Source organism: Microtus pennsylvanicus, chromosome 7, assembly GCF_037038515.1.
Source record: "Microtus pennsylvanicus isolate mMicPen1 chromosome 7, mMicPen1.hap1, whole genome shotgun sequence".
Lineage (NCBI taxonomy): Eukaryota > Metazoa > Chordata > Mammalia > Rodentia > Cricetidae > Microtus > Microtus pennsylvanicus.
This window is the reverse complement of record NC_134585.1, coordinates 20,279,699-20,305,354: the sequence shown is the minus strand read 5'-3', so window position 1 is coordinate 20,305,354 and position 25,656 is coordinate 20,279,699. Positions and strand designations below refer to the sequence as shown.

Below are 25,656 nucleotides of genomic sequence, written 5' to 3'. Positions count from 1 at the left end.
GCCAAGTGATTCTCATTTGGAGTTTGAGCAATGGTGGTGTCTTTTGTGAGGAGGACATATGAGGAAAAGCATGTATAGTGGTGTGAGCAATGAGTATGATTGACCTAGCACACTAAGCTCTTTGGATATAATCATGTATATAAGTACATGTAAACACATGTAACTATATATTTGTGTATAATCATATACACACACACATTAGGGTACAGAATTATAATTTCTGACCACAGTATTAATTGTGGTCATAATGAAATGAAATGATTTCACATTCTTTACTGAGTTGGGATAGTTGCACGTCACAGGACACATACCAAGTGCTTATTTTCATACATAGGAGATGAAATGAGTGGGGATGTAGTTAGGTTCTGAGAAGAGATTGTAAGAGAATTGAGCTGAACTTGATAGAAGCTGTACCTGGTACGACTCTCAGTGTTCCCCATGGTATTGTGTATACTATTGTATTGTTATTATACGTTAGTATACATTACTATAGGTCTAGTATAGTATATGTGTATTGTATTGCTAGTATATGTTACTATTTGTCTAGTATAGTATATTGTATTGTTAGTATACTTAGTATACATTACTACATGTCTAGTATAGTATATTGTATTGTTAGTATACTTAGTACACATTACTATATGTCTAGTACAGTATATATATATATATATATATATATATATATATATATAGTATTGTTAGTATATGTTTACACTAACTATTGTCACTCAAATGCTAGGACATGATGTGAAGTCTGGTTGTTAGGGTTACAGAGGATCACACCACATCTTTGACAGTGTGAGCAATCTTTTCCTGGAAGGATAAGAGGTTCTGCTCTGATACTAGGAATAGAAATGATGTTGTAGGTCTCCATTAGGACATGAGCCTTAAATCATGAAAGGTAGGTGCTCATTTTATAGAAGCCAGTGATTGGCAGGCACACGTCTAGTCTCTATGGAGCTGAGTGCAAGCTTTGAGTGCAATCTTTGTATTATTTATGTTCTGAATCATTCTCTTTATTAGTAGTAAGCGTGAAGTTTGTACCAACATGTCATTGAAGGAGGATGCCTAGCGTCTGTTTATAATGCACTAAAGTAAAAACACAAATATCTAAACACTGTGAGGGGGAAAACTGTGATTCACTAGCTTGTGAGAAAGTAAAGCCATAAATAGAAATGGAATTTTTAGAGTTTACTGGTGTGAATTGTGTGTCAGACAATACATGCTGTTATAGTATCAAGAGGACTGAAGCAGTCTGGGGAGACTTTTACTGGAGATTTACTAGAGTAGAAACAAAAACAGAGATTGAAAGCAGGAACTTCCCGGGTGATGTCTGATGGCTTCTCTATTCAATTGGTATCCATTACCTGACTCCGCAGAAGACCTTGCTTGAACCGTCCAGCAAGTACCAGAATGCCTCCTTGTAAACCCTTTTATTTGCAGAGATGGATTCATCTCAGTGCACATGGATCTGGCAGGAAGTCTGTCCCTCCCTCTTGTGATTAATCACTCCCCACACTCTAAGGGTAGAAGGGAGTTAGCATCAATTCATCTCGCTGTTAAGCCATGTTGAAAAATGCTGGTGTGAATTTCCTTGACATGAAACTTGACTAATAATTATAATTGTTCTTCTATTTATTACAAATAGCTTTCGTCTGTTTGTCCACTTATCATTCCGTAGTCTTGTCAGGGATTCTTCAGTAGCTTCATCTGTCAAGAAAGCACTCTTCAAAGCTGTAGGATAAAATTAGTAAGCATTTGGTCTTTATGCCATTATCTTTCACTATGAATTTTTTTTATTAATTGTAAAAGGCATTGCCTGATGTAATGAGAAAAGATGAATTGTATTTAGAATCAACTCTCAACATTAAAGACAACCAGTGGAGAGTTAACATTACTCTTAAATAGACTGAAGAGATGCTCAGAGGTTTAGTATAAGCTGCTCTTGAAGGGGACCTGACATCAATTCCCAGAACCTACATTGGGTGGTTACCAACCATCTGTAGACTCTTATTCTGGGGGATCAAATGACTCTGTGGCCTCTGTATGCACCTGCATGCATGTCCATATATCCACAAGCAGATACATAATAAAAGTAAAGCAAATATTCACAAATTTGCCTTCAAAAGTGACACTGGGGGACTAAGAATGTAGCTGAGTTGATAGAGAACTTGCCTATCATGCATACAACTTTGGATCTAATGCTCACCACTGCATGTACTGGACAGAACAGCACATATTCATAATTCAGAACTGGGGAGGTGGAGGCAGGGGGATCAGGAATTCAAGGTCATCCCTAGAAAGTCCGAGGGTGGTCTATGGCACATGAAATTCTGCAAAAAAACCAAAAACAACAGCCACAGAAAAAAAGTATATTGGCAGCCAATTTTCTCTCATCATACATGTATCAGAGAGTCATAGCTCCCCTAGCAAGGCTGATTGGTCTTAGTGTGAGGTATACTAAGAAACTCTGAGGTCACAGGGTAAGAGCAGAGTAGATTAACACTTTGCATCCCACACCTTTATGTACTCAATCAGATTTGGAGACAGAATATTTAGAATCATTGTTTTCTTCTCACAATGCCCACACAATAAAAGTGCAGCTTGACCTTGCAGAGTCTGTGTATGTGTTAGAATCAATATGCTTTGTCTCATGAAAGTGGGATTGTAGGTCTCACACTGCCTAGGTGTGGTTGGGATGGCTGTGTTCCAGTGCTGTGATATAAGGTGAGAAAAGTATTTGATCAAATATTTAACTAACCTGAGTCATTCACTTGACTCAGGATGGAAATATAATTTACAATAGACTATGCAAATTAAACAAATATCAGTCCGTGATCCAATCACAAGGCAGGGTCTGTTTGATGTCTGGTGCATGTTGCCACCAAAGGCCACATAGATGCGTGGAGAGCCTGGACTGTAACCTGTGGCATCTGAAGGCCGTGTTGACACCAGGGACATTCTGATCTGAGTGGCCCGAGCTGTCACCTGGGGCCATGGTGTCATCCTGGCCAGAGCTGCTGCAGAGGGCCATATCTTGATCTGTGGCTCTCTGGCAGCCAGGGTCCGAGTGATGTCTGGGACTCCTGGGGTCATCGAGGGCCAGGCAGATGATCAGGGTCTGGTCGGCCACCTTGGACCATGTCAGTGTCTGAGGACCTGGCTGCACCGGGGGCCAAGCTGATCAGGGTGGCCAGTGCTGCCACTTAGAGCCACGGAGACATCCAGGCACGGGCCTCTCCCTAGGGCCACATCTGGGTCCATGGCCCTGCAAAAATCTGTGGTCATTTTAGGTCCGTGGCTCCATTTGTCACCCAGGGCTCTGCAGTTGCCTGGGGTCTGGTGTACCACCTGGGGCCAAGCTGCTGCTGGGGCTGTGCAGATCTCGGTAGCCTGTGCTGCCACTGGGGCTGTTGTGGCGTCCAGGCCTGAACTGCTGCCAAGGGCCATGTCTGGGTCCATGGTTCTGCTGCTGCTGGAAGGAGTCTGTGGTGATGTCCATGACCCGTGTTAGAATGGCCGTGCTTGCTTGCTATGCTGTGATGAGCCAGCCCCACTCTGCAATGGTCCTGGGAAGGGTAGCCATGCCCCTCAGGAGAGAGCTTATCCCTGCAAACAGGAAAGACGACCCCACCCTTCGCCATAGGCATGCACCTCACCCGGGAAGCACACTAGAGCTGACCCTGTGGTCGGGGGCACAGGTGAGCTACCCTGAGGGCATGAAAACATGAGAATGACCCCCTCATCTGCCATGTGGTAGCACGGGTGACAGAAAGATACCCTCCCCTTCCACCCCTAGCTACCTGTGGCAGTCTAGAGAGCTGGCCCTGGGGTCATGAGAGTGAGGGAACTAGCCCTGCCCCACACTAGCTGTAGCCCACAGGAACCTGGGCCCTGCTTCCTGCCTGGAGAGCGTAATAGAGCAGACCCTGGTGGGGGTGGGGGTGGGGGTGGATGCAGGTAGATCAGTTCTGAAGGCATGAGAGCGGCAGAGATGACTTCGTCACCCCTCAGATTCCCCCTACAGCAATCAGGACACAGGACCCTATGCCTTGCCCAGGCAAAACCGTAGACCTGGTGATAAGAACCTGCCCCTGGTGATAAGAGTGAGGGGACCTGCATCTGAGGGCCTTAGAGCAGGTGAAGAGACCCCGCCCCTTGCTGTAGGCTACGTGGGTTAGGTAGCCAGCAGTGCTGGAGAGCTTGCCCCTGTAGCTAGCAAGCTGACAAACCACAAAGGTCCAGAAGTGGGACCAAGCGTGACCATGAGTTGGTCCACTCAAGTATTCACCTCATCTATGAACTGTCAGAGTATATGAGGAGAAAACCCTACAGATCCAGTACAGCAGGATCTCCCTGACACAGGATGTCCAAGAGGAGCCCTCTGAGAGCCCGTTATTGGTGCTGTAGCAGAAAGCACAGGCCTTGAGTCAGACCAGAGAATCTGGCAATGAACACTTGCCAGTAAAGATGAGTGGACTAAAGGGTAACCAGTGTGACTCAGCGGGCCGCACTACAGCTAATACAGCAAGGCTCTTCTCTTCTCAGCTTTTGTTTTTTGTTGTTAAGTTTCACTATGATTTTGGGAGAGGCAGAAGTGAGGATATGGGGAGATGAGTAGGATCAGAAGGATCAGATTCATGAGACGAAACCCACAAAGAATCAATAAAAGGAAAAGATTAAAAATTCATAGATATAAACGAAAACCTATTAAATTTCTTTTATCATCGTGGGCTCAATATTGAGCAAAAAGCACATCTTTTCTATGTAAATCAAAACCAAATTCTAGCTCTTTCTCATGTGCTTTATTGTAGTTTTAGGTCTACTTTAGATTAATTTTGGTATTAGCAGGAAAAAATCTCTTATCAGACACAAAAATGTTTTTCTTTCTTTTCTTTTCTTTTCTTTCTATCTTCCTTCCTCTCTCCCTTTCTCTCTCTCTCTCTCTTTCTTTTTTTTTGGTTTGTTGACACAGGGTTTCTCTGTTTAACAGCCCTGGCTGTCCTGGAACTAGCTCTTGTAGAGATCTTCCTGCCTCTGCCTCCCGAGTGCTGGAGTTAAAGGCATGCGCCACCACCGCCTGGCAATAAATGTAGATTTTTCTAAACGATGCAAACACATTTCTCTTAGAAAATGTTGAGATTTCTACTGGGAGTTCCATTGCTTTCTGCTTGCCTGAGAAACCAAAGAGGAGGTGTAATGCTTTCATATGTGATTACCAAGGACCATTCTGATATGTTCTTTAAAAATAAATATGATGTATTACATACTGTTCAGTGCAAATCGACTCCCCTAGAGATGGAATTAAGTTTGACGATGCCTAAAAATACCAGCATGATTGATAGATCATTTGCACGTGACACGTGACCATCTGCTAATGCATTCTCATTCACCACTTGTTTTTTCTTGCTAAAATTATACTCAAACTGTACTTCAGAATAACTGAAGATCTAAGAGGGAAAAATGAACAGAATTGATATATGAATTATTCTCCAAATTAATAATTTATGATTTTGGATAGACAATCTCAGACAATCTAGTGAATCTCATTAATAAATATGCGGCTTGAACAAAGGTTTCTTATTTACTTTCTTGATCCAAAATAGTCTTTTACTGTGTTTCTCACCCACCTCTCTCGTGTGTGTGTGTGTGTGTGTGTGTGTGTGTGGTGCATGTGTATGGGTGGGGGAGAGGCCATTGTCAGGTATCTTCCTCAGTCTCTTCTCTAACCTGTTTTTAGAGACAAAGCTACTGGCTGAACCTGGAGGCCACTGATTGGCTCGAGGTCTGGAGGTCACTGATTGATTGGTTAGACCAACTGGCCAGCAGCTCCAGGGATTCTCCTGTCTCTTCCTCTCTAGTGCTGGGATTGCAGGCATGTTCTACTGTGCCCAGCTGTCCTGTGAGGGCTGGGGATGAAGTGCAGGCTCTTGTTCCAGGCAGCCAGCTCCATACCAGCTGAGTTACCTCCTCATTCCCAAGAGTTTGGCTTTATCAATGAATGTCTCTTCATTTGCTTTCTTAAATCTCCGACAGTAGCGTGTCAGATGATGCAGGGAAATTATATAGATCAAACTGCTTAAAATCAAGTAACTCCTTTAACACAAGACTTGGAACATCTAGGAATTCTAAAGGGAGTATGGGAGTACTTATAGTGACAGTTGAAATTTTTCTCAGGTTTGCACGTGGATCTTACAGACAAACACTCAGATGTCCTTGTTATGAGCACTGGAAGAGGTGGGGACAAAGCACCCAGGATTAAACCTACACAGCAATAGATATCGGACGTGATGAAGATGTCAAAAGTAGGCATCGGAGAAAAGATGGCCTCTTCAGTAAATATGCTGAAACTTAATCTGTGCGTGTAACCCTGTATAAAAACCAGCTAATAATATATTAGAGATGTTTGGAAAGGAAGCCACGAGACAGTAATGCTAACAGAGGAAAACACAGGAGAAAGACTCGAAGATACAGGCACAGTTAGGGACTTGGGCATGGCCAGGGACTTTGCTAAAATGACAATGGCCAGTATTGATAGATGAGATTGCATGTTATTAAAAGGTTCTCACAAGGCTATTGGTAACAAGATGAAGATACAGACTACATAGAAGGAGAAAATTCTTGCTATCTATTTATCCAAATGCTAATATCTAGAATCTGTATTGAACTCAAACATAGAACACTAAAATAATAACATAATGAGTAAATGGACAAATGAACGGGAGACCTTTCAAGTGAAGAAATCCACCTGGCCAGTAAAGACTGTTCAGAGTGTTTGCAGCTGTGAATAAAATGTTCATCAGAACCACATTGAGATTTCAGCTCAGTACAGTCAGAGGTGACTGCCGTAAAGAAAACCATCAAACACAAAGGGCTGGCAAGAACACTGGGGGATGAGGAACCTTTATTCAACACTGTCAGGGAATGCAAATTAATCTAACAACTATAAGTTCAGTGTGATAGTTTGCAGAAAAAGAAACTACCATATGATCCAACCATACGGCTCCTAGATACACACCCAAAGGAATCGGCAGCAGCATACAGTAGCGACATCCTCATATTCGTATTCACTGTGTCTCTTCCCACTGTTTCTATGCCATTGAATCTTCCTAGATGTGTATGAGTGGATGAATAGAACAGAAAATATGTCACACACACACAATGGGGTGTTATCAACCTAGTAAAAAAAATAACAAAGAATAAGATTTTGTCATTTGTAGGAAAATGGAAGCAGAGACCATTATGTTAAGTAGCATAAGAAAGAAAGACTCAGACAAATACAGCTCTGGAGTCTGGTAAAGAAGACACATAAGCAGAAGGGGGGCTGGGAGAGAATAGGCAAGTGGGATCAGGGTGGCGTTGCTGTCACAGGAGCAAATGCTGTAAACACTCTGTGTTCACGCTTGAAAACTCGATGAAATCCATTAGTTTGTAAGTTGGTGTCCAGGAGCAAGAGAGAGACTCAAAATCACAACACAGTAAATTTAAAAAATAAACAAAAAGTAGATGATCTACCATCAACCCACACCTTAAAGATTTACCCGTTTTTGTTTATAATTGTCAAAATAAAGCAAATATAAAACAAAGTTTTGGGTTCCAAGAAGTTATAAAAGCTATGTTTATATGTATAGTAACATAAGTTGTTGAAGAAAAGAGTTTAACAAACAACTTATAACTCAAAGTGTTATTTTTTGACAGTTTATGTTACTATACTTAAGCTTTTCTCATGTATACAGAATGATTAAGTAATGTTAGGTTGAGGGGAGGCGATATTAGAATCAATGTTTCCATAATTGGGATTATTATGTGAAAAAGAATTATGTGTGACTTTCTGAGTTTTGAAGTCTTCAACACATGAAGTTTAACACAAGCAATAGTATCAGTAAAGTCATTTAGAACAAAGCAAAGCAGCTGTGAGAAGGGAGTGTTGTTAACTTGATTCTCATCTTAGATAAGCTGCCCAGTGATTGGGCATTGGAGAAGAGTGAAGGCTGATGGGAAACTAGAAAATCCCTAGATAATTCTAGTATGTAGTTTAGGGATGTACATTTTTTCCCAACAACATCCTCCCTTTGAACAAATCTCTTCTAAGAATTTCCAGCAACAGTCACAGATTTACGTAACTGTTTTTTTTTTTTGTTGATTTTTTTTTTTTTGCTATTTCTCTCATTTTCTGGGCATCTTTTTTTTCTTCTGCAGATCTGTTCACCAAACAGATGTCTTAGATGTGCCCACTCTTGCCTGCAAGGCAATAACTATTTTTGTTGTTATTATCATATTAAGAAAACATGGGTAATCCCACCTACTTCACAGTAATTTTCTTTTGTTGATCGTTTGCTAGAGTGTGTCAAATAATTGCTGCTGAATGGGTCAAGAAAAGCAGTCATTCACCTGTTCTGATGGCTATAAATATCTCCGCAGTCACGCAAGTGTGCATCCATAATGCTCACTGCCCTTCCAAGCCATTAGTAACTCCACTGAACACCTGTGCTAGCAGTGATCCCCGAGGCTCCTCATTATTAACCTAACATTAAAGCTTCAAGGTATTTCATTTAACCTTGAATTTTATCAGCAAACTTTATTTTTTTCAAATCAAGACCTTGCAAGTGAATGATAAACCTTTACCTTTTATCCTGCAGTCATTTTAAATTCATAAATGAAATTTTCACATTCAAAAATTCTGAATGAAAAATCACAAGAATTTTTTTTTAAATAAATGTCTGAGGAAGAAAAGTTATACACCTTTTTGTTTCTCTGTAGTTTTCTGAGCTTCTTGTCTACCCACTCTTGCTCTCATTCTCTGTCTTAGCTAATGTTTGCAAAGGTTGGGGTGCAGAGACAATTTTATAAATTCTTTAGACAGAGTCCTGTCTCTGTGAGTCCTAACTCTTCAACCTCGTTTTACTGTCAGCCTTTGCCTCCATCTGTTTGGAACCCAGAAAGGGCAAAGGAGATGGGATTTGGGTGAGCTGGCATTGCTGCTCCTCTAAGAAGCCATTGCAGGTAAAAAATGAGTTTTCAGCTCCCAGTGTAAATCAAACTTATGGACTCTAGTTTTCTCCTAATGTTGGTGCTCGCAGAATCTGAGGATCACATGGTTAAACCTCATCTACATTCTTAGCTAAAGAATCATAAGTTCAAGGGGATGGTTGACCTTGGGGAAAGTCAAACAAATACAACCCAGGGAGTTATTCTTAGAGCATACTCTATTGCTTAGGGCTTTTAAAAATCACCATTGTTTTCATTACCTATAATTAAAGTTTCTATTTTGAATATGAGATAAGTCTCATTTACGTGTCTTTTTTTTTTCTGTCTTCTAATTCTTTTAATCCACAGTGGTGTCAAGCACAGTAAGTTATCAATTAATATTATTGAATGGAAGTATAAATATGGAAGAATATGACATAGCATATTCAAATATACATACATACAACTATATGTTTATAATGCATATGTATGCATAAACAGACACATATAATCTGAATACATAGAAAACAACGATTTTCATTTTGGATTTTCTTCCATGGCTATTTATCAGCCATATAAAAAAGATAAATACAGCATGTTGTATATATTTATTTCCATGTTTCATAATAATTTAATGAAGGTGATGCCTTCAAAACAAGCACTTGAGACAGAGGCAGGAGATAGGAGGAGGTATGAATAGTTAGGAGGAGGCAGGAGGAAGGAAACAGGAAGAAGGCAGAGATCGGGAGATTCTATGAGTTTGAGGCCAGCCTGGTCTAATAGAGTTTAAGCCAGGCAAAACTTGATAGTGAGACCCTGTCTCAGAACAAAGCAAAACAAAACTACATACACCACACACACACACACACACACACACAGAGAGAGAGAGAGAAAGAGAGAGAGAGAGAGAGAGAGAGAGAGAGAGAGAGAGAGAGAGAGAGAGAGAGATGCTTAGGACTTAAGGTACTCAACTTTACCTGAGTTGGACATTCTAAACAAAATTGAGTTGTCCTCTGGCGTTATTTGTGTGTTTCCATCACATAAATGTCATCTAATGTCCTTTCTTCACAGATTCTCAATGCCAGCCCCATTTCTTCCTAGATATTCAGACTGTTTTGGAGAGTGGAGGTAAAGACCATGAGCAGAGCTTCTTGACAGAACCTAGGAAAGGGATGGGAGGGAAAAGGAGGGGAGGGAAGGAGAGAAGGGGAGTGAAGAGAAGGGAAAGGGGGGAGAAAAGGGAAAAAGGGTCCCTGGTTTCATACTGTCCAAGAGAGGAACTTTCCAATTCATATCTCCTTTACCCATCTGAGATATTTATATAACTTTTGATTGTGACATTTCAAAAGCCTTGAATGACTCTTCGCTGATATTAGAAAGTTGAGAAACTCAACTTGAATAGTCAAAGTTCTGTCATGTGAAAAAGTCACTCCTTGGAGGAATTTTCAACAATATCAATTTCTTTTCATTTCACATTCATCTGTACTGGGGAAAAAGTATTATATTCTGTCATATGTTCAAATACTTCAATATAGGACATTTATGATAAGTTACCCCACACTACAACAAATGCAGTTCTTTTTAATCCAAAGTCATATCTGGGAAGACTTCACTCTAGTAAGATCTGACTCAGTTCCTCAACAGGTTAGGGAAAAGAAAAGAAAATCATAGCTATTTAATCCCCCCCCCCCTCCAAATTCCTATGAAGCATAGAATCACAGATGCAAGTTAAAGTTGTCGTTTAAACAAATGTTTTGGTTAGTATTTTTGTTTTGATTTTTTTGTTTGGTTGTATTGGTTAACTTGACACAAGTTAGCGTCCTCTGGGGAAAGTGAACTTCACTTGAGAATAAGCCTCCATCAGATTGTCCCATAAGCAAGTCTCATTTGGACAATGGTCCTGGGTGATATAAAAATGCTGATTTTGTCAATACAGAAGAAACAACCAGTAAGGAATGTTCCTCATGGAACCTGCTTCAGTTCCTGCCTCCAGGCTCCTGTTTAGTCAAATAAGCCCATTTTTCTCGTAAGCTGCTCTTGAGTGCTTTATCACACAAGAGAGGAGAAAGGAGCAAGCTAGAACAGCTTTAAACATCGATGGGGGGGGGTGTTTATTTTTTTATTAGTATTGTATATGTACTTGAGTTTAGATAAAAAAAAAAGCTGACTCACAATTGAACCCTGTCTCAATATCAATGGAAGGAAATAGTTTAAAGCAAATCATAAAACTGTATTTAAGAAAGTTTAGGAGTGAATTAGAGAATCATTGAGAAAACTGCTGCTACTTCAATTTGGGGCTTGATGGATGGGGGGTAGACGGGCAGCTCAGAAAGAGCCTGCAGGTACCAAGGAGGTGGAAACTGAATGGTTTTTTAATTAGAAGGGGTAACTTGATTGTAAATAAACCATGATAAATTTTAATTAAAAAATAATGACCTAATGGCAGTCTGATACTTTTAAACTATACTAAGTAAATACCTTTTAAAATATTGATAAATTAAAAATTCACCTTAGCTATCTCTTCTGATCTTGTACTCTGCCAGACTTTTTAAACCATCACCTAAGAATATGCTTTTAATATGTTTAATGAGCTTTATATTTGAACCACGTCTGGAAATTCTCTCTCTCTCTCTCTCTCTCTCTCTCTCTCTCTCTCTCTCTCTCTCTCTCTCGCCCCCCCCTTCCTGTCATTCATTTTACCTCAGCAGTTCGTAGTTAAATCGCAAACCAAGAATGAATTGTTACTAGGATAACGGAAGACTAGGCATGGTGCTAGGAAGAAAAAGTGTGGATTTGGATAGAATACAAGCTGGGGTGGTTCTGAAAGGAGTCAGGGGAGGGGAAACCGTAATCACAGTATATGGTATGAAAAGTGTATTTTCAATAAAAGAGAGAAGAGGAATGTTTTGATAATGGCATCCTCAGCTTGTTTGCTGGTGCATTTTGCTTCTTCCAGAATAATTCATACTGCTTATTGTAAAAGAGGCAGTAAGCAAGATCAGCCAAGTAGAATTAGGAAGAAGAAAAACTGAAACGTGAAACCTAAGAAAGCGGGACATTCCGCAGGAAGTGGAAGCTAATTCTGCCTTGGTGTTGCTGAGTGCAGCCCAGCTCTAGATTCCCAAATCAAAATATCAAGATAGGTCATTGCTCTGTTCCTCACTGGGAGTAAAACGTAACCACTTATCAGCAGGGTTTTAACTTCTTAGATGTAGCTCTGAAGTGCAGTTCTTACAAACTGTCTTAAAGATGATGTTCTGAGAAAGGGATGGCGAGTTTTACAAATGGTAGTTTCTATTAAATAGAAGCAGCCCTACTCCCTGAACAAGTCCAGACAGAGTCCAGAGGGTTATGTAGCAGGGATTAAAAATGAAAATTTCAAGAGAAATGTTATTCTCTGCTCTCTAATTTAAAATATTATTTTGTCAATAAAATAAAGCAAGAGATATATGTCTTATTTCTTCTTCATCTGTTTCCCATCTTATGTTTTTGAGGCAGGGTCTCTCCCTGGATCTGTAGCTCAAAAATTTCTAGGTTGACTGCCTAATGAGGCTAATGGATCCTCCTGTGTTCATGGATCCCTCAGCTCTGGGATTGTAGATGTGAACCATGTGGGTGCTGGATATTTGAACTCATGCCTCTAGTGGCTGTGTGACAGGCAATTTTCCAACAGAATCACCTCCCAGCCTTCCTTATCCTGATACGTTCTCTCTGAGAGCAAGCTAGCCTCCATCATCGTTCCTATCTGGGCCCATTTATTTCCTTTGCAGGAGGGAAACAATGTGAACTTACTAAGTTCATGCTGAGAAGTGTCATCTTGTAGTGATTGTACACATGTCATGCACATGTATTCTCCATCGACTTAGGAGTCATACCTCAGCTTCTTAATTTTAGGATATGGGCAAATTCTATTGATGTTTGGAAAGATAAAAAATGAAAGGAAAAATGAGACAAGGTAGCCAAATCTTAACCTTGTGGGTTTATGGGAAAATGGTTTTAGGTTGGGTATGAAATAAGACAATCACAACATATTTATACTATAATGAGATGAAGAGGAATGAAGGTGTGTTATCATGATTATCAGTTATAAATAAATCATTTGTTCATCATTTCTATCGAGAGAACAAACTGGCAACAGCATCTATTTGACATGTGAATGGTTCAGTTAATGGCTTCTCACGCCTCATTACCAGCACTGTGTTTTAGGAGGGTAAAAATACAGAAATGATTGAAATGCCGTGCTGGGCTGACGTGCACACAACTCATCACTAACCAGGACTCTTACTTCTAAGTAATTTTTCTTCTATAATGAAATGGCTTAAATGCGACATGCCTCTGAATCTGCCTTTGGTAAGAAACCGACCATTTGGGAATTTGATAATCGCTGACAAGTGAAGAGTGTGGATACCTTCTTTCTTATTAAAAAAAATTATAGTGGAATTTCTGTGTAGGCTGGTGTGTTGTTTGGGGCACCATGAGTCTTAGAGAGGTAGGAACATCCAATGGAGGATTTCTCTTTTTTTCTGCCATCCATTCCAGCAAGCATACGAACCTACTTGTACAGTAACCACATATAATACACTGCCATGGGCAGATTTGACAAAAATAATCTCATAATACTGAAAAGATTTGGAAAGAAATTCTCACCCATACTTAACTGGATCCTTACTGAATGTCACAAATGCAGGCATATAAAACCTGGTCTTTGATTGTCCTCAAGGGATCATAGAAGTCCTAGCATGGAGCCTCAGGGTAAGAGCTACTCCTCCAATGTTCAGAGGAATGGTAATTATTTGGACTAACTCTTCTTTGAGTCATTCACGTGGACAGGACTCTCCCATCTAGTTGTCTCTTTTCCTTCATTTCTTTGCAATTTTTGTTTCATCCAACATTTTAAAGGCAGGGTTTTCATAAAAATTTTATAGCAGGCTTTATATACTATGAGAAATGCATCAAATATAAAGTGATATATCCCATATCCTTATGATCATTAGTTTTAAACCCTTTCATTTTGCATTTGTTTTAACTAAAAAAAATCCTCACAGGTCACTGGAAAGTGTGAGAGGTGAGCACAAACCAGAAAAGGAATAGTAGAGAAGTTCTTAGATGGGCGATTCTGATAGTCTGTGAGCCTGGGATTTCTAACTGGCAGATGGAGATCAGTTTTGCTTTTGAGACATGATCTTCCTTTGTAGCCTAGGCATCCCCAAACTTGGTGTTTTCCAGTATTAGCCTCTCAAATCCTGGGATAACATGTTGTACCATGCCCAGCTAGACAGACTTATTCAGCATCTGTCATTCTTTCTATATTCTGTCCATTGCCAATTATTTGTCATCACCACTCCATCCTGCTCCTTTTTGCTCCATCCAGAAGTAGAAATATCAGTATTTAATATTCATCCTAACAGCTCCCCCAATGAAATGAAAAGCACATTTTCCTTATAAACTAGAATTTCCCCGTTTTTTTTTTTTTTTTTTTTTTTGTTGTCTCTTAACTGGAATTCAGAAGATCAGTAGTGACACTTCAAAAACTAAAGGCTGTTGTGATGTAATTTATAGTCACAAATTAGAGACCAGGCATATGTGCCACCTATAAATAATTAACAGGGTCTAGATAGAGGGCTGAGTGGTCGAGTGCCCGCTGCTCTTCCAGAGGACCTGAGTTTGGTGCCCAGCACTCACATTGGGTGGCTCACAACCACTTGTAACTCCACCTCTTGGGGATCCAATACCCTTTTCTGGCCCTTCTGGTCATGGACATACATGCCATGCAGGCTGTTGAGACTTGGGAGGCTGTACTACCAGTTTCAAGCCAGCCTGAACTATTGGCAACATCCTTTCCCCAAAAAAGTTACAAAGAACTAAAGTAAGTGCTTAGGCACCTCCCTCCCCCCCAGTTGATTATATCTATTTGAACAGACCCTTAAAACAAGAGTTTAACTGATAACTGTCCATAAATAAGGCAGAAACAGCCCTACATATTTTCAAACACTAGCATGTTTTTAAAAGTTTTATTCTAAGTAAACTCGAGTTCTGGTACTATCTGGTCTCTGTCACCTAAATGATGCTGATCTTGACTTTAGTTATGTTTTCTTTCAGTTTCTTTATTAGTTAGAGTGTAGCTATCCAAAGGACTTGGTTTATGGAATAAAACTTACCTGAGGAATGAAATATCTGAAGCACAAAAGAACATCAATCACTCTGCAGGCTGTGTTTTCCCATGACACACAATAGCAACCTGTTTTCACTGGACGAAGATTTTGAATGGTTAGTTTCTGAGAAGCTGTTTCACTTATTTCACACAATTATATTAAACAAATGTGCTTACCTGAATTAGCCATCAGGATGGGTTATTAATACTTTATCGACACCCTCTAAAAACATTTATCCCCACAGAGAATTATCAGCTTCACTTGTTCCCTCCAAAGGAAGAGCATACTGGTGGAATGGGAACATACACAGAGTAGAATTGAGGGAAACATTTGTGCCTATCTAGAAAAATCGAAAGATTTGTTGTGACCATGTAAAATTTGACCTTGATATTTTAGGCAAATGGGACAAAAATCAAACCAGATCAAATCAAAACTAGTGTTTTGATGTTCTTGACTGAAAATGCATTTTTTGTACTTTATTACCCTCTCATCTTATATCGCCAGTCTACGTGTCTTAAACTTTATGTCCGTCCTCATTTCTGCCCTCATGGATCACCAACAACTCTACTAACGTGGAACTTTTATTCTCCTGTCCTTGCTGTTTGTCCCTGCAGGTATTAAAGTCAGCACTTCGGTTTTGCTCCTGCTCCAGTCCCCTCCCCCTAATACTGGAAGCAGGGCTTTGCCACGTTTTACTGTGTGTCTCTCAGGGACTCTTACAGCCCACTAGACACATCTTACATGCGCTATCAATTATATTGAGAAGACTTCCCTAATTCAATATGTAGACTTTTGAATCCAAGAGTGATGCTCATGAGGCAGGCACCAGGTAGGCAGTTAGCAGGGGTGGTTTTGCCAATATATCCATCACTTGCTTTCAAATCCGTGCTCCCAGATTTTTCCAGCTTCGTGTTCTCTAATATTTTTGATTCATCATTTTTCTTAGTTTCATAAGGTGAAGATATTACTTTATAAAGTTCTTGTTAATTCTATTAGCCATAAAAATCAGAACAAAATGAATTAATAAATATGAAGCACTTAGAAGAGTAACCATTCTGTAGTGTTTCTTTGAGCTGATCATGTTGTAGTCTGTTTTTACATGCTTCGTTTCAAGTCTTGCTTTCAAGGAACACATAGACATTCCTTTTGGTGGCAATTATTGAGTATGATCAATGGTCTGAAGTCTGGCCTCTGAAAGAAAGGTATTGACAATAAAATTATATTTCCATAATTCCAGTATTTATATTCTTAGTTGTAGAAAGCATGACTTTAGTGCATCTGAAATTGATTTGATGTGGGAGTCTACTCTGTGTGCTGTGATTACCATTAATGAATAAAGAAACTGCTTTGGGCCTATAGCAAGGCAGAATTTAGGTAGGCAGGGAAAACTAGGCTGAATGCTGGGAGGAAGAAGGGTGGAGTCAGAGAGATGTTATGGAGCCACTGCCAGAGTCAGACATGCCAAAACTTTGCCTGTAAGCCACTGCCACGTGGTGATACACAGATTAATAGAAATGGGATAAAGATGTAGCCAATAAGAAGCTAGAGCTAATGAGCCAAGCAGTGATTTAATTAATACAGTTTGTATGTGATCATTTTGTGGCTGGGCAGCCGGGAACGACCAAGCAGCCTGTACTACAATGATTAAATTTAAAAAGTTAAAGAGTTAAAAAGAAGTGACCCCAGACTACCTCTCTGTTTTGTAAGAAAGACGGTATTATCCTTTCAGATATGCTTCTAATTCTTAGTGGTAGTACCATAGTGCTGTATCAAGTTAACTTTTTAAATCCCAGAACTGGAGTTCAGAGGCAAGGAAAGACTAAAAGCAACCTCAGCCCCACAGAGTGATGGCATATACAAGGGCTGGTTGTGAAAAGCCAAATGGAAAATTTAATATTGGCTCAGAAAACTTGCCTTAATGTTTGATAAAGAGTGAATTGCTAGAGGCGTAAAGGATGTTTTAATAGTTCTGATATGAAGTGCCTCCTGTCCCCTGAGAGCCCATGGAGAACGGTTATTTTTTTAGGCAGCAGTGCTATTTTGGGAGATGAATGTGACTTTGGTAGATAGGGACCTCGATGAAGATTATGGGTCATGGATAGCATGTCCTTGGAGGCCATATTTTGCCCTGGATATCCTCTTCTATGTCTCTATCTTTCAAAGCCCCTCCCACATGCTTCTGATGCTGTAAGTTAGGCTTCCCCATAGAACCAGAGTCCATGATCTCGAGGACAATGGACTGAACTCTGACACTGTCAGTCAAAAGAAATCCAGCTCCCCCCTTTAAATTGTTATCTCAGGTATTTTGGTTAAGCTATTAAAAGCTAGATAATTATAAATGAGCACTTCCTGTCCTGACCACCAGGTCCCAGATGACTGACTCAGAGGCTTAACATAAACTGTAAATGCTTGGCCAATAGCCCAAGCTTATTAATAACTAGCTCTTACATTTTAAGTTAACCCATATCCCTTATCTATGCCTCGCCACATGGCAGTACCTTTATTAGCATGGCCTATCCATCTCCTTCTTTCTCTTTATCTGGCTAATGACTCTTGATTCTGCCCCCCTTCTTCCCATCATCCTTTGTTTGGCTTTCCTGCCTAATTTCCTGCCCACCTATTGGCCTCCCAGCTGTTTACTAGCCAATGAGAGTAATATATATTCATAGTATAGAAAGTACTGTTTCACAAAAGAGTACACTGTCTAATACACAGATATTAATATTTTTTAAATCAAATTCAAAGATTAAAAGAATGCAGAGAGAGCTGTTGTTGTTTTCTTACCCCCCTCATATAGCCTGTGTGTGGAGATGTTCAAAAGCACAGATACAGTCATTCTGTCTCCTTAGCGTCCATGTTTTGGGAATAGCATTTAATGGAAACTGCTGTTTTAACCCTTATGGGGTCTATTTGCAGTGATTGCTTGCATTTCATCCAACCCAAATCCCAGTGCCCCCACTCACCTCTCACCTTGTTTCCTACTTGTCCTCTTCCTTGTTGTTCACATCTTCAATCCCGATGCCAGGAACATCCTTGCTGTCCACAATCGGAATCATTCTAGTTATTTTGGATGAAATTTCTGAACTGTAGCAGTGGAACCAGAGTGAACAGATATCATGAAGGGTTTTCTTTCTGAAGCATTCTTTGGTTTAAATTTCTAGCCTGGTCCTGCCAGTCACATCATGGCCCATAGGTAGGAGTGACAGTCTCTTACTGTACAGACATGATGATTATGCTGCATGTTCAGGTAGTGTTTTATGTAAAATACTAATGTCAGTTTCTAGAGACAATACCTGCTATTCATACACATTAACAAATCATGATGCCAAGCTCCTGAGAAGTAAAGTTTTTCCAGATAAGAAGAAATTTCTTTTAATATCTTTTATCATTTAAAAGGTGTTTATTTCTTCCCTAACAAGTCTCTTCTTCAACCAGTTCAAATGTGAAGGGTCCAAAACAGTCACCAGTTTCTACTGTGGCTCTTCATCTCAGGGGAGACTTGACCAGCACATAGGGAATGTGGACAGGGATCTCCAGAAGCAAAATCTTGCCCCTCTCCACCTCCATCTTTTAAACTCTTATATTACTACCCATAGAAGTAACTAACAAGTAAAGTACCTCACAGGTTCAAAATTTGCCTGTTGAGAGACTTACAGGAGCCAAATCTTCAGACAACAGTTTGTGGGAAGGGACCTGAGGAGCTTCTCTATAGGTATCCTTTGCTGTATATTCCTCTAGTCAAGACATATGTTTAGCCAGGCTTGGAAAACTAGGCTCACACTGCTACAATAAAACATAGGGTGAATACTTTCCTATTAGAATTAAAAACAACATAACGACGTGGAAAAAGGTAAAACCATTTGGGCAATGTTTTTGTAGACTCAGTGCCTTGGCATATAATACTCAAGCATTGCATTAAAAATGCATTTGATTTGTTGGACGTTATCTCAGAGATCATGACTCAGTAAGCCTAAACATTCGGAGCCATCATAACCTCTTGCTTACTTTGAAGAGATTGGCAAAAGCTCAAACAAACAGATACAGAACTCTTAACGTTGTTTTCTGTCTTCATACAATTTTTCACATTAATCCAGATTAAAATCAGTAAGTGGAACTGACTGTAAGGGATCCCTGTGCAGACCGACTTAGAAGCTGGACACAACTCTTCGTTATGTCTGATCAGACCCTAAGATGGCACCGTACAACATTTCCTGTGTCGTGATACAGGAGTTGAATCATGATTACACATACACATGGGGTCAGTTTCCTACAGATAAATTAGCGGATAGGGTTTCAGAGTAGAAAACAAAAAGGGTTTACTGCAAGGATCCTTTATTGCAGGGTCTCCTGTGCACTTAAAATGTAATTTGATTTATACACATACAAAAATCTTATTTATCTTTGTAGGAAGACAGATATATGAAACCAAATCTATAAATGTTTAAGGGAGAAGAGGAAGGAATTCTAGAGTTCGGTAAGTTGAGAACTGGTGCTCTCAGTGTCCTTATAGAATGACAGCCAACTGTAGACCTTATAAAATGTGAACTTAACTCTGATTTAAAAAATTAAATATAGATGCTTTTTGACCTCATAGTAGAATCTAGTGCAATTCCCAGATCACATTAAAAATAACCTATCAGCCTTCTGGTGTTTGTTTGCTATTAAATTTTCCAAATGTTTTTTCCCACTATATTGTTCAAGCCAAAGCATGGTTGCTGGTGGCTAGCCCACTTCACCCTTGTGATGACATCACAGTCTTTAAGGCATCAAATCCTGGATCATTTGTTATTGGCATCCCAACTTAGGCGTAGTGTGGTGAGTTCATATGGTAATGGGTGAAGTTGGAACCTTTAACGGTTACGACAGTTTATCTGAATTCTCACTGCAAAGCAAACCTATCAGGAACTTAAGCCTGTTCTGATTGTTTGTATCAATATGAGCAGTTCCTCCAGGCTATGATATGGACTGTGGCGATAACTCAGTTGGTAAAGCATCAGACGTACAAGTCTGAGCACCCACGAAAGAGGCGTGATGGTGGGGATGCAGAGCTGAGCAGATCCCCGGGGGTTTGGTGGCTAACCAATCCAGTGTCCTTGGCTCCTCCTAGGTCCTAGGGACTGACTTTGTCCCTAAACCCAGACGGACAGCTGCTGAAGAATAGCATCCAAGGTTGATCTCTGGCTTCCACGTGCGCGTGTGTGCACACACATACAAGCACACATACACGTCCCTACACAAGCACACATCTACATTGTTACTAGATTTACTCTGAGAACTGCTTGACACCTGCCAGGCTCCCTGCGTCTCCCCAGTCATGTGCTGCTTGCCCAAACATCTGACTTTCCTCCTTCCAGCTTACTAACAGTTCCTACCAGCTCTCTGTTTTCATACTTTCTGTTCTTATTTTTGGCATTTAGTTTGAGAGATGGTATCTGTCCTCCAGTCAGGAATAGTTAAAACCAAGTGTATTTTTATTCCCCTAAACAGTTTATTTTAGAAAATAACTCTGCAAATAAATTTACAATTTCCAAGCAGTTTGTGTAAGCAGACAGATCTAAGTTCAAACTGGGTTATGTTTGTCTTGAGTGTTAAATTTGGCTTATATTGCCTTCTAAAATATAATTTGTATTAAAAGTCTTGCTGGCTTTATGAGATTTCTAGGACATTCAGGAGGGGACAGAGATGGAGACGATAAACCCCAAAATATTCACAGACTGTCATATCTTTTAGTATATGTGTCTATTTAAATAACTGATGTTTTATCTTTATTATGAGAGTTCTTTTAAAAAAAATCATGACTTAAAAAAATCTTCCCAAAACACAAAATGAAAGAGAAAATGTCTTTCTTGTTAACTCTGAGTCAAACATGTACTCAGTTGAAAGTACTATCAGCTCTGCATTATGGATTTTTTGCAACCGCTAAGCGATCTCACTGTGGGCTGGTTTCTCTTTTCACCCTCCTGTTTTCCCTTTGCACTCTGGGGTCTTCTTGTCTCACATCTTGGCGTGCTGATCTACACATTCACAAATGACCTTGTATATTAAGAAACGTGTGGCTTGCGGTGCTTCTGAACAAAGGACCATCACGAGCAAGCCTAGATCCTACTCCCTGGGCTCACATAGTGTACAGACGTCTGAGATGAATTAGAACTTGCTAAATGACATGTCTAATTTCTTTTGTCTGGTATCTCTGGGAGTTCTGTGGCTCTGGCCAGAGAGAGGGAGCTTTTCGCATAATGGAAAAAACAACCTCTGGGCTCTGAGAGCTCTCAGCTCTGTGTCCTTGGATGCGTCTCAACTTATCGGGCATGAGTGTGTCTTCACAGGATTCTTTAGGATGGCAGAATGAGACAAGTCACAAGATTTGTAAACCTTAGAACCCTGTCTGGCTTTACCGTATGTTTCAGCTGCTGCTGCTGTGGTAACTGTGATGGGTCAGACTCTAGTTTGCAACCCAACAACCAGACAAACAGCTTTTTCTAGTTGTTTAGATAGGTGAGCAGCAGCCGTGGAGGGCGCACAGGGGTCAGGCAGGTGGTTGGAGGGAGACATGGGCAAAGAGTAACTCTGACAAAGAGAAGTTATACATACAAGTTTTTGATACCAATTAGAAAATTTCATATGTGTGATAAAGATTCAATTCTATTATTCTACCTCCTGTTCCAGCAGCATTTAACACCAGCTACCTCCACCCCTGACAAGGCAGAACAACACAAAAATGACATAACCTGATTTTTTTTCTTGTTTAAAGACCTTTTGGGCATAATGCCAAATGTTAAATATCTCCGCAGTCTTCGTTTGCTGGCTTCTTACTGTAGCTGAAGGCATGGGGTGCTCCCAGCTACAGTTCCAAGATGATTGCTCCCATTGGTAGTTCACCAGAGAGGAAGTGAAAACCTTTAGTAACATCTGATAGAGGGAGCAAAAGTGTACTTATAGGAGTGTTTTCTGGTAGGTCGACCTAGCTCCAATTGAGGGCCCCACACGTGAATATGGGCAGCAAAAGCTGGACTCAGAACACTGTGTGTGTGTGTGTGTGTGTGTGTGTGTAAGGGCTTTGGGGATGCAGGCAAGGGATAGATCTAGGAGAGCTGGGGATGTGTTGGGGGGTGAATATGATCAAAATACACTGTATGCACAGATGAGATTCTCAAAGAATTTGCAAAAATGATATATTAAAATGTTTAAAGAAAGTGCTTTGCATCAGGAAATGAAGGGTATACATTTGTAAGGCTCCTTTGGAGTCTTCAGGTTCTTTTTTTTTCTTTTTAAAATTATTTGTCAACTTGTGAAGCATCTGGGAAAAGTTTGAAGGTGCTTAGTTTTACAAATTAATGCTTTTTTTTGGATCCTTGGGAGAATGACTTCTAATGAAAAAGTTGCAAATAACATTTTGGTTTATATAATAAAATTCCATTTGATTCCAGACTCACAAAGAATAGATTTGTAACCCAGTTTAAATTTTGTTCAGAGCGAAATCTCAGTGTAAGGGATCAAGAACAATCAGAATAATACATTGCAAAGAAACAAGAAACTGGAAAACAATTAAGATTCAAATTAGACTTAAATAACAAAAATATTGAATAGTAAATAACTTATGCAAAATATGTTACAAATTCTGGGATGCTAAATATTTGACACAAGTACCGTGACATTTGTAGTTACATTAAAATTGATGGTTGCTTCTTCTATTATTTTGCTTCCCCCCTCTTTTTTTCCAGCAGATAATTGTTTTATAATTTTGAAATTCTTCCTTCCTAGTGTTGTTCTTAAATTTGCTGTAATCAGTCTGTGTGAAACTGTGTGCATACAGAAAGTATTTCTTAAGAGGAGGTAAAAAATTAAGTTTGACAACGTTTTTCACTCCCTGTTTTTCTCTACCCTTTTTGATTGGTTTGACCTCTGTTAGACTGATGCTTTTGTCCTTTACTTCTGATGTCATGAACATTGTTAAACCATGACAAACAATGCTTCTCTTCACATAACAGTGATTGACACTTGCAGTTTTATATCCAAACACTCAAAACTATGTGATTATCATGGACAAACTAATATTTCCAACAATAACCTGTCAGGTAGACTAGAGATACAAGTTGTCATTTCAGCTGTGGAAAATTCAGGTTTTCTTAATTTGATTTTAATTTAAAACGCAATCATATAACCAATATGTGATTTAGATTGATGTCTAACATCACTTGCTAATTGTTTTGGATAATTTGTAGCTAAATCCCCAAATGAACAGCATGAACAAGGGAACTGTAGACTGTTACAGTCTATTCTGTAGTGAGTTTTCTCCACTAAGCACATCTATACTGAAAGAACTAGATTTTTAATGTTCTTTCTTGGGTGTGGTACACAATAAGAAAAATTCTGTATTTTTCCTTTGAGATATTCCCCAAATATAGTTTTACCTTCTAAATGAAAACTTGCCTTAAGAACCAGGCATGGTTTGAAATGACTTGTGGTTATTTTTAGATAAAACCACTTTGGGTTAATTAAGAGAAAAAAATTGCTACTGTACAATTATACCGTGTCCTCCCACCTTGGTCTGACAGGAAGGAGATGTAACGGAAGTTTTCTTTGTCACTGTAGCTGCCCCTTTGAAGTGTATCAAAGTCTGTTGCTGTGGTTACGACCTTTGTTTCTAGTGATGTTTGGTCCATGCTTTCCCCTACCCTTAACAATGGCTACTCAAAAGAATGAAATAATGAGTCATTCATTCGGAAATACTTTGTTAAAATATCCCTCTTTATCATTACATTTCACTGCTTAGAAACTAGGCTGTAATTCAAGGCAACAGTTAAGTCTTAGAACTGTTAAAAAAAATCTGATTTTTTTCATTTATAAGAAAGACCTGTCTATGTAATTGAAGAACCTCTTACACGTCTGAACAATTAAAACCTTTTTTGGTTAATGTATTATTTCTGGAACAAGAAGATAAAATTCTATGCAGTAAGCGTGATAATGATAAAAATCGTGCATTGTTCGCACATCACAGGTTTTAGAGTCAAGGTTTCTGGGCACAAACGCAGTAACAAAACAGCCCCTACAAAACCGAGTAACTCTCAAGAACACAAGAAATAATGTTTGTTAATTTAAAATTTTAGAAACGGAAAGGTGTAAAGTAAAGCATAATTAAATTATGGTACTGTACATACCAGTTGTTCCTAGAATTGAAATTTTATAATATGAAAAAATACATTAGCGCTGTACAATTTTTACACATAGGTAGGATGAGTTTTGGAAAAAAATGTTTTTTTTTTCAGGGCCATTCTCTGTCAAAGTCAAAAAAATACTGCACAACTTAGCTAGTTACAAAGTATAGACTTGAAACAATTCATGTCTTCATTTATTTCATGAACCAATCTTGGAATTTTGTTTATTTGAACAGGGAACTTTTTGTTTTGCTTTGATTTTGAGAGTTGCAATGAACAAAATTTCCTCTCTCTGTGGTTGAGGTTACAGTTTGGTAGCAAGTCTGGGCGACCGCTTGGCTCGGTCAAGCCAGCTGTGGTTTATGGTCACTGATGCGGCCAGCTGATGTGATTGTGCTCAAGTCCAGCTCAGTCTCTAGGTGGCTTTCCATCGTGTCTTCCTGTGCGTTCGTTTCAAAGGACTTATGGGAGAGAAGTTCATGATGGACCCCACAGTAACTTATTGTGGGCTGGTCGTATGCCAGAAAGGTGGACACATTCATTGATAAAGGTATCTGGGGAAAAAATGACATGAGAAAAGTCAGTTATCAAAAGACAGGCAAGCATCCAGGACAAGACTTGGAGACTATGAAGTGTGGATCTGCCTGTGCTTTGTGCTTGTTTCTGTGGCTCGGCGGTCCCCACAGTGTCCTGCTCCTGTCCCCCGTTTTCAAAGCAATGAATTTCTCAGGCTTGAAGGCCTGAGAGCTGCTTGAGTCTTAAGTAGAACCTGCAGGTAAACAGTAGCTTCCATGGTTCTAAAAATGATAAAATTTATCTTCACCGTAAAGCCAAGAAAATGGTTTTCTCTTAACTAGCCTGAAATGTTGTCAAACTAAGTAAAGTATTATTTGGTTACTTATGCCATTAGGGTTCAGTAGAAAAGTGATCCCATATCTTCGCTATGAATCAGCACCACAACCACCCCGACTTCTTCACCCGCCTGTCCCATTGTCCTGCAGGTTTCTGATGTAGTGGATTCTGATTTCTTACCACTTTCCCGGTGATGAGGGTGCAGTTACTTCTCACACCTTGCTTTGAGGAGTGTTTTAGAAGAGAACCGTCAAGTCCTCCTGGCTATGTTTACTCATAATCCCTTAATTCTATTTCATTAAGATTGGTCCTTGAAATGTTCAGCTCTATGGTTTGTTTTCCTATCTAAAAGAACACGAGAATGACCGGAACAAAAGAGACAGATAACTCCCGTGAAGGTCTACCCAGCTGCAAAGCCTGAAGCTACTTTGAAGGGCTAGGGGTCCATCTGGGGAAAGGGCTTCTCTACTAACCAAAGACAGCAAAAGCTAAAGAGTGAGGCCAACAGACACACCTACAATGATTATGGA

At 39.7% G+C, this 25,656-nt stretch overlaps 2 protein-coding genes across 5 annotated transcripts in view; one reads left to right on the top strand and one right to left on the bottom strand.

Annotated features, from left to right (window-relative positions):
• Ctnna3 (catenin alpha 3) overlaps positions 1 to 25,656 on the top strand; it is a 1,278,003-nt gene that overhangs the window by 336,938 nt on the left and 915,409 nt on the right. The window lies entirely within an intron of this gene.
• Positions 22,499 to 25,656, bottom strand: part of Lrrtm3 (leucine rich repeat transmembrane neuronal 3) — a 169,941-nt gene continuing 166,783 nt past the window's right edge. The window contains exon 3 of the mRNA XM_075980080.1: positions 22,499 to 24,828. Within this exon, the coding sequence (XP_075836195.1) occupies positions 24,619 to 24,828 (210 nt within the window). The 3' untranslated portion in view covers positions 22,499 to 24,618. The remainder of the gene's footprint in view (positions 24,829 to 25,656) is intronic.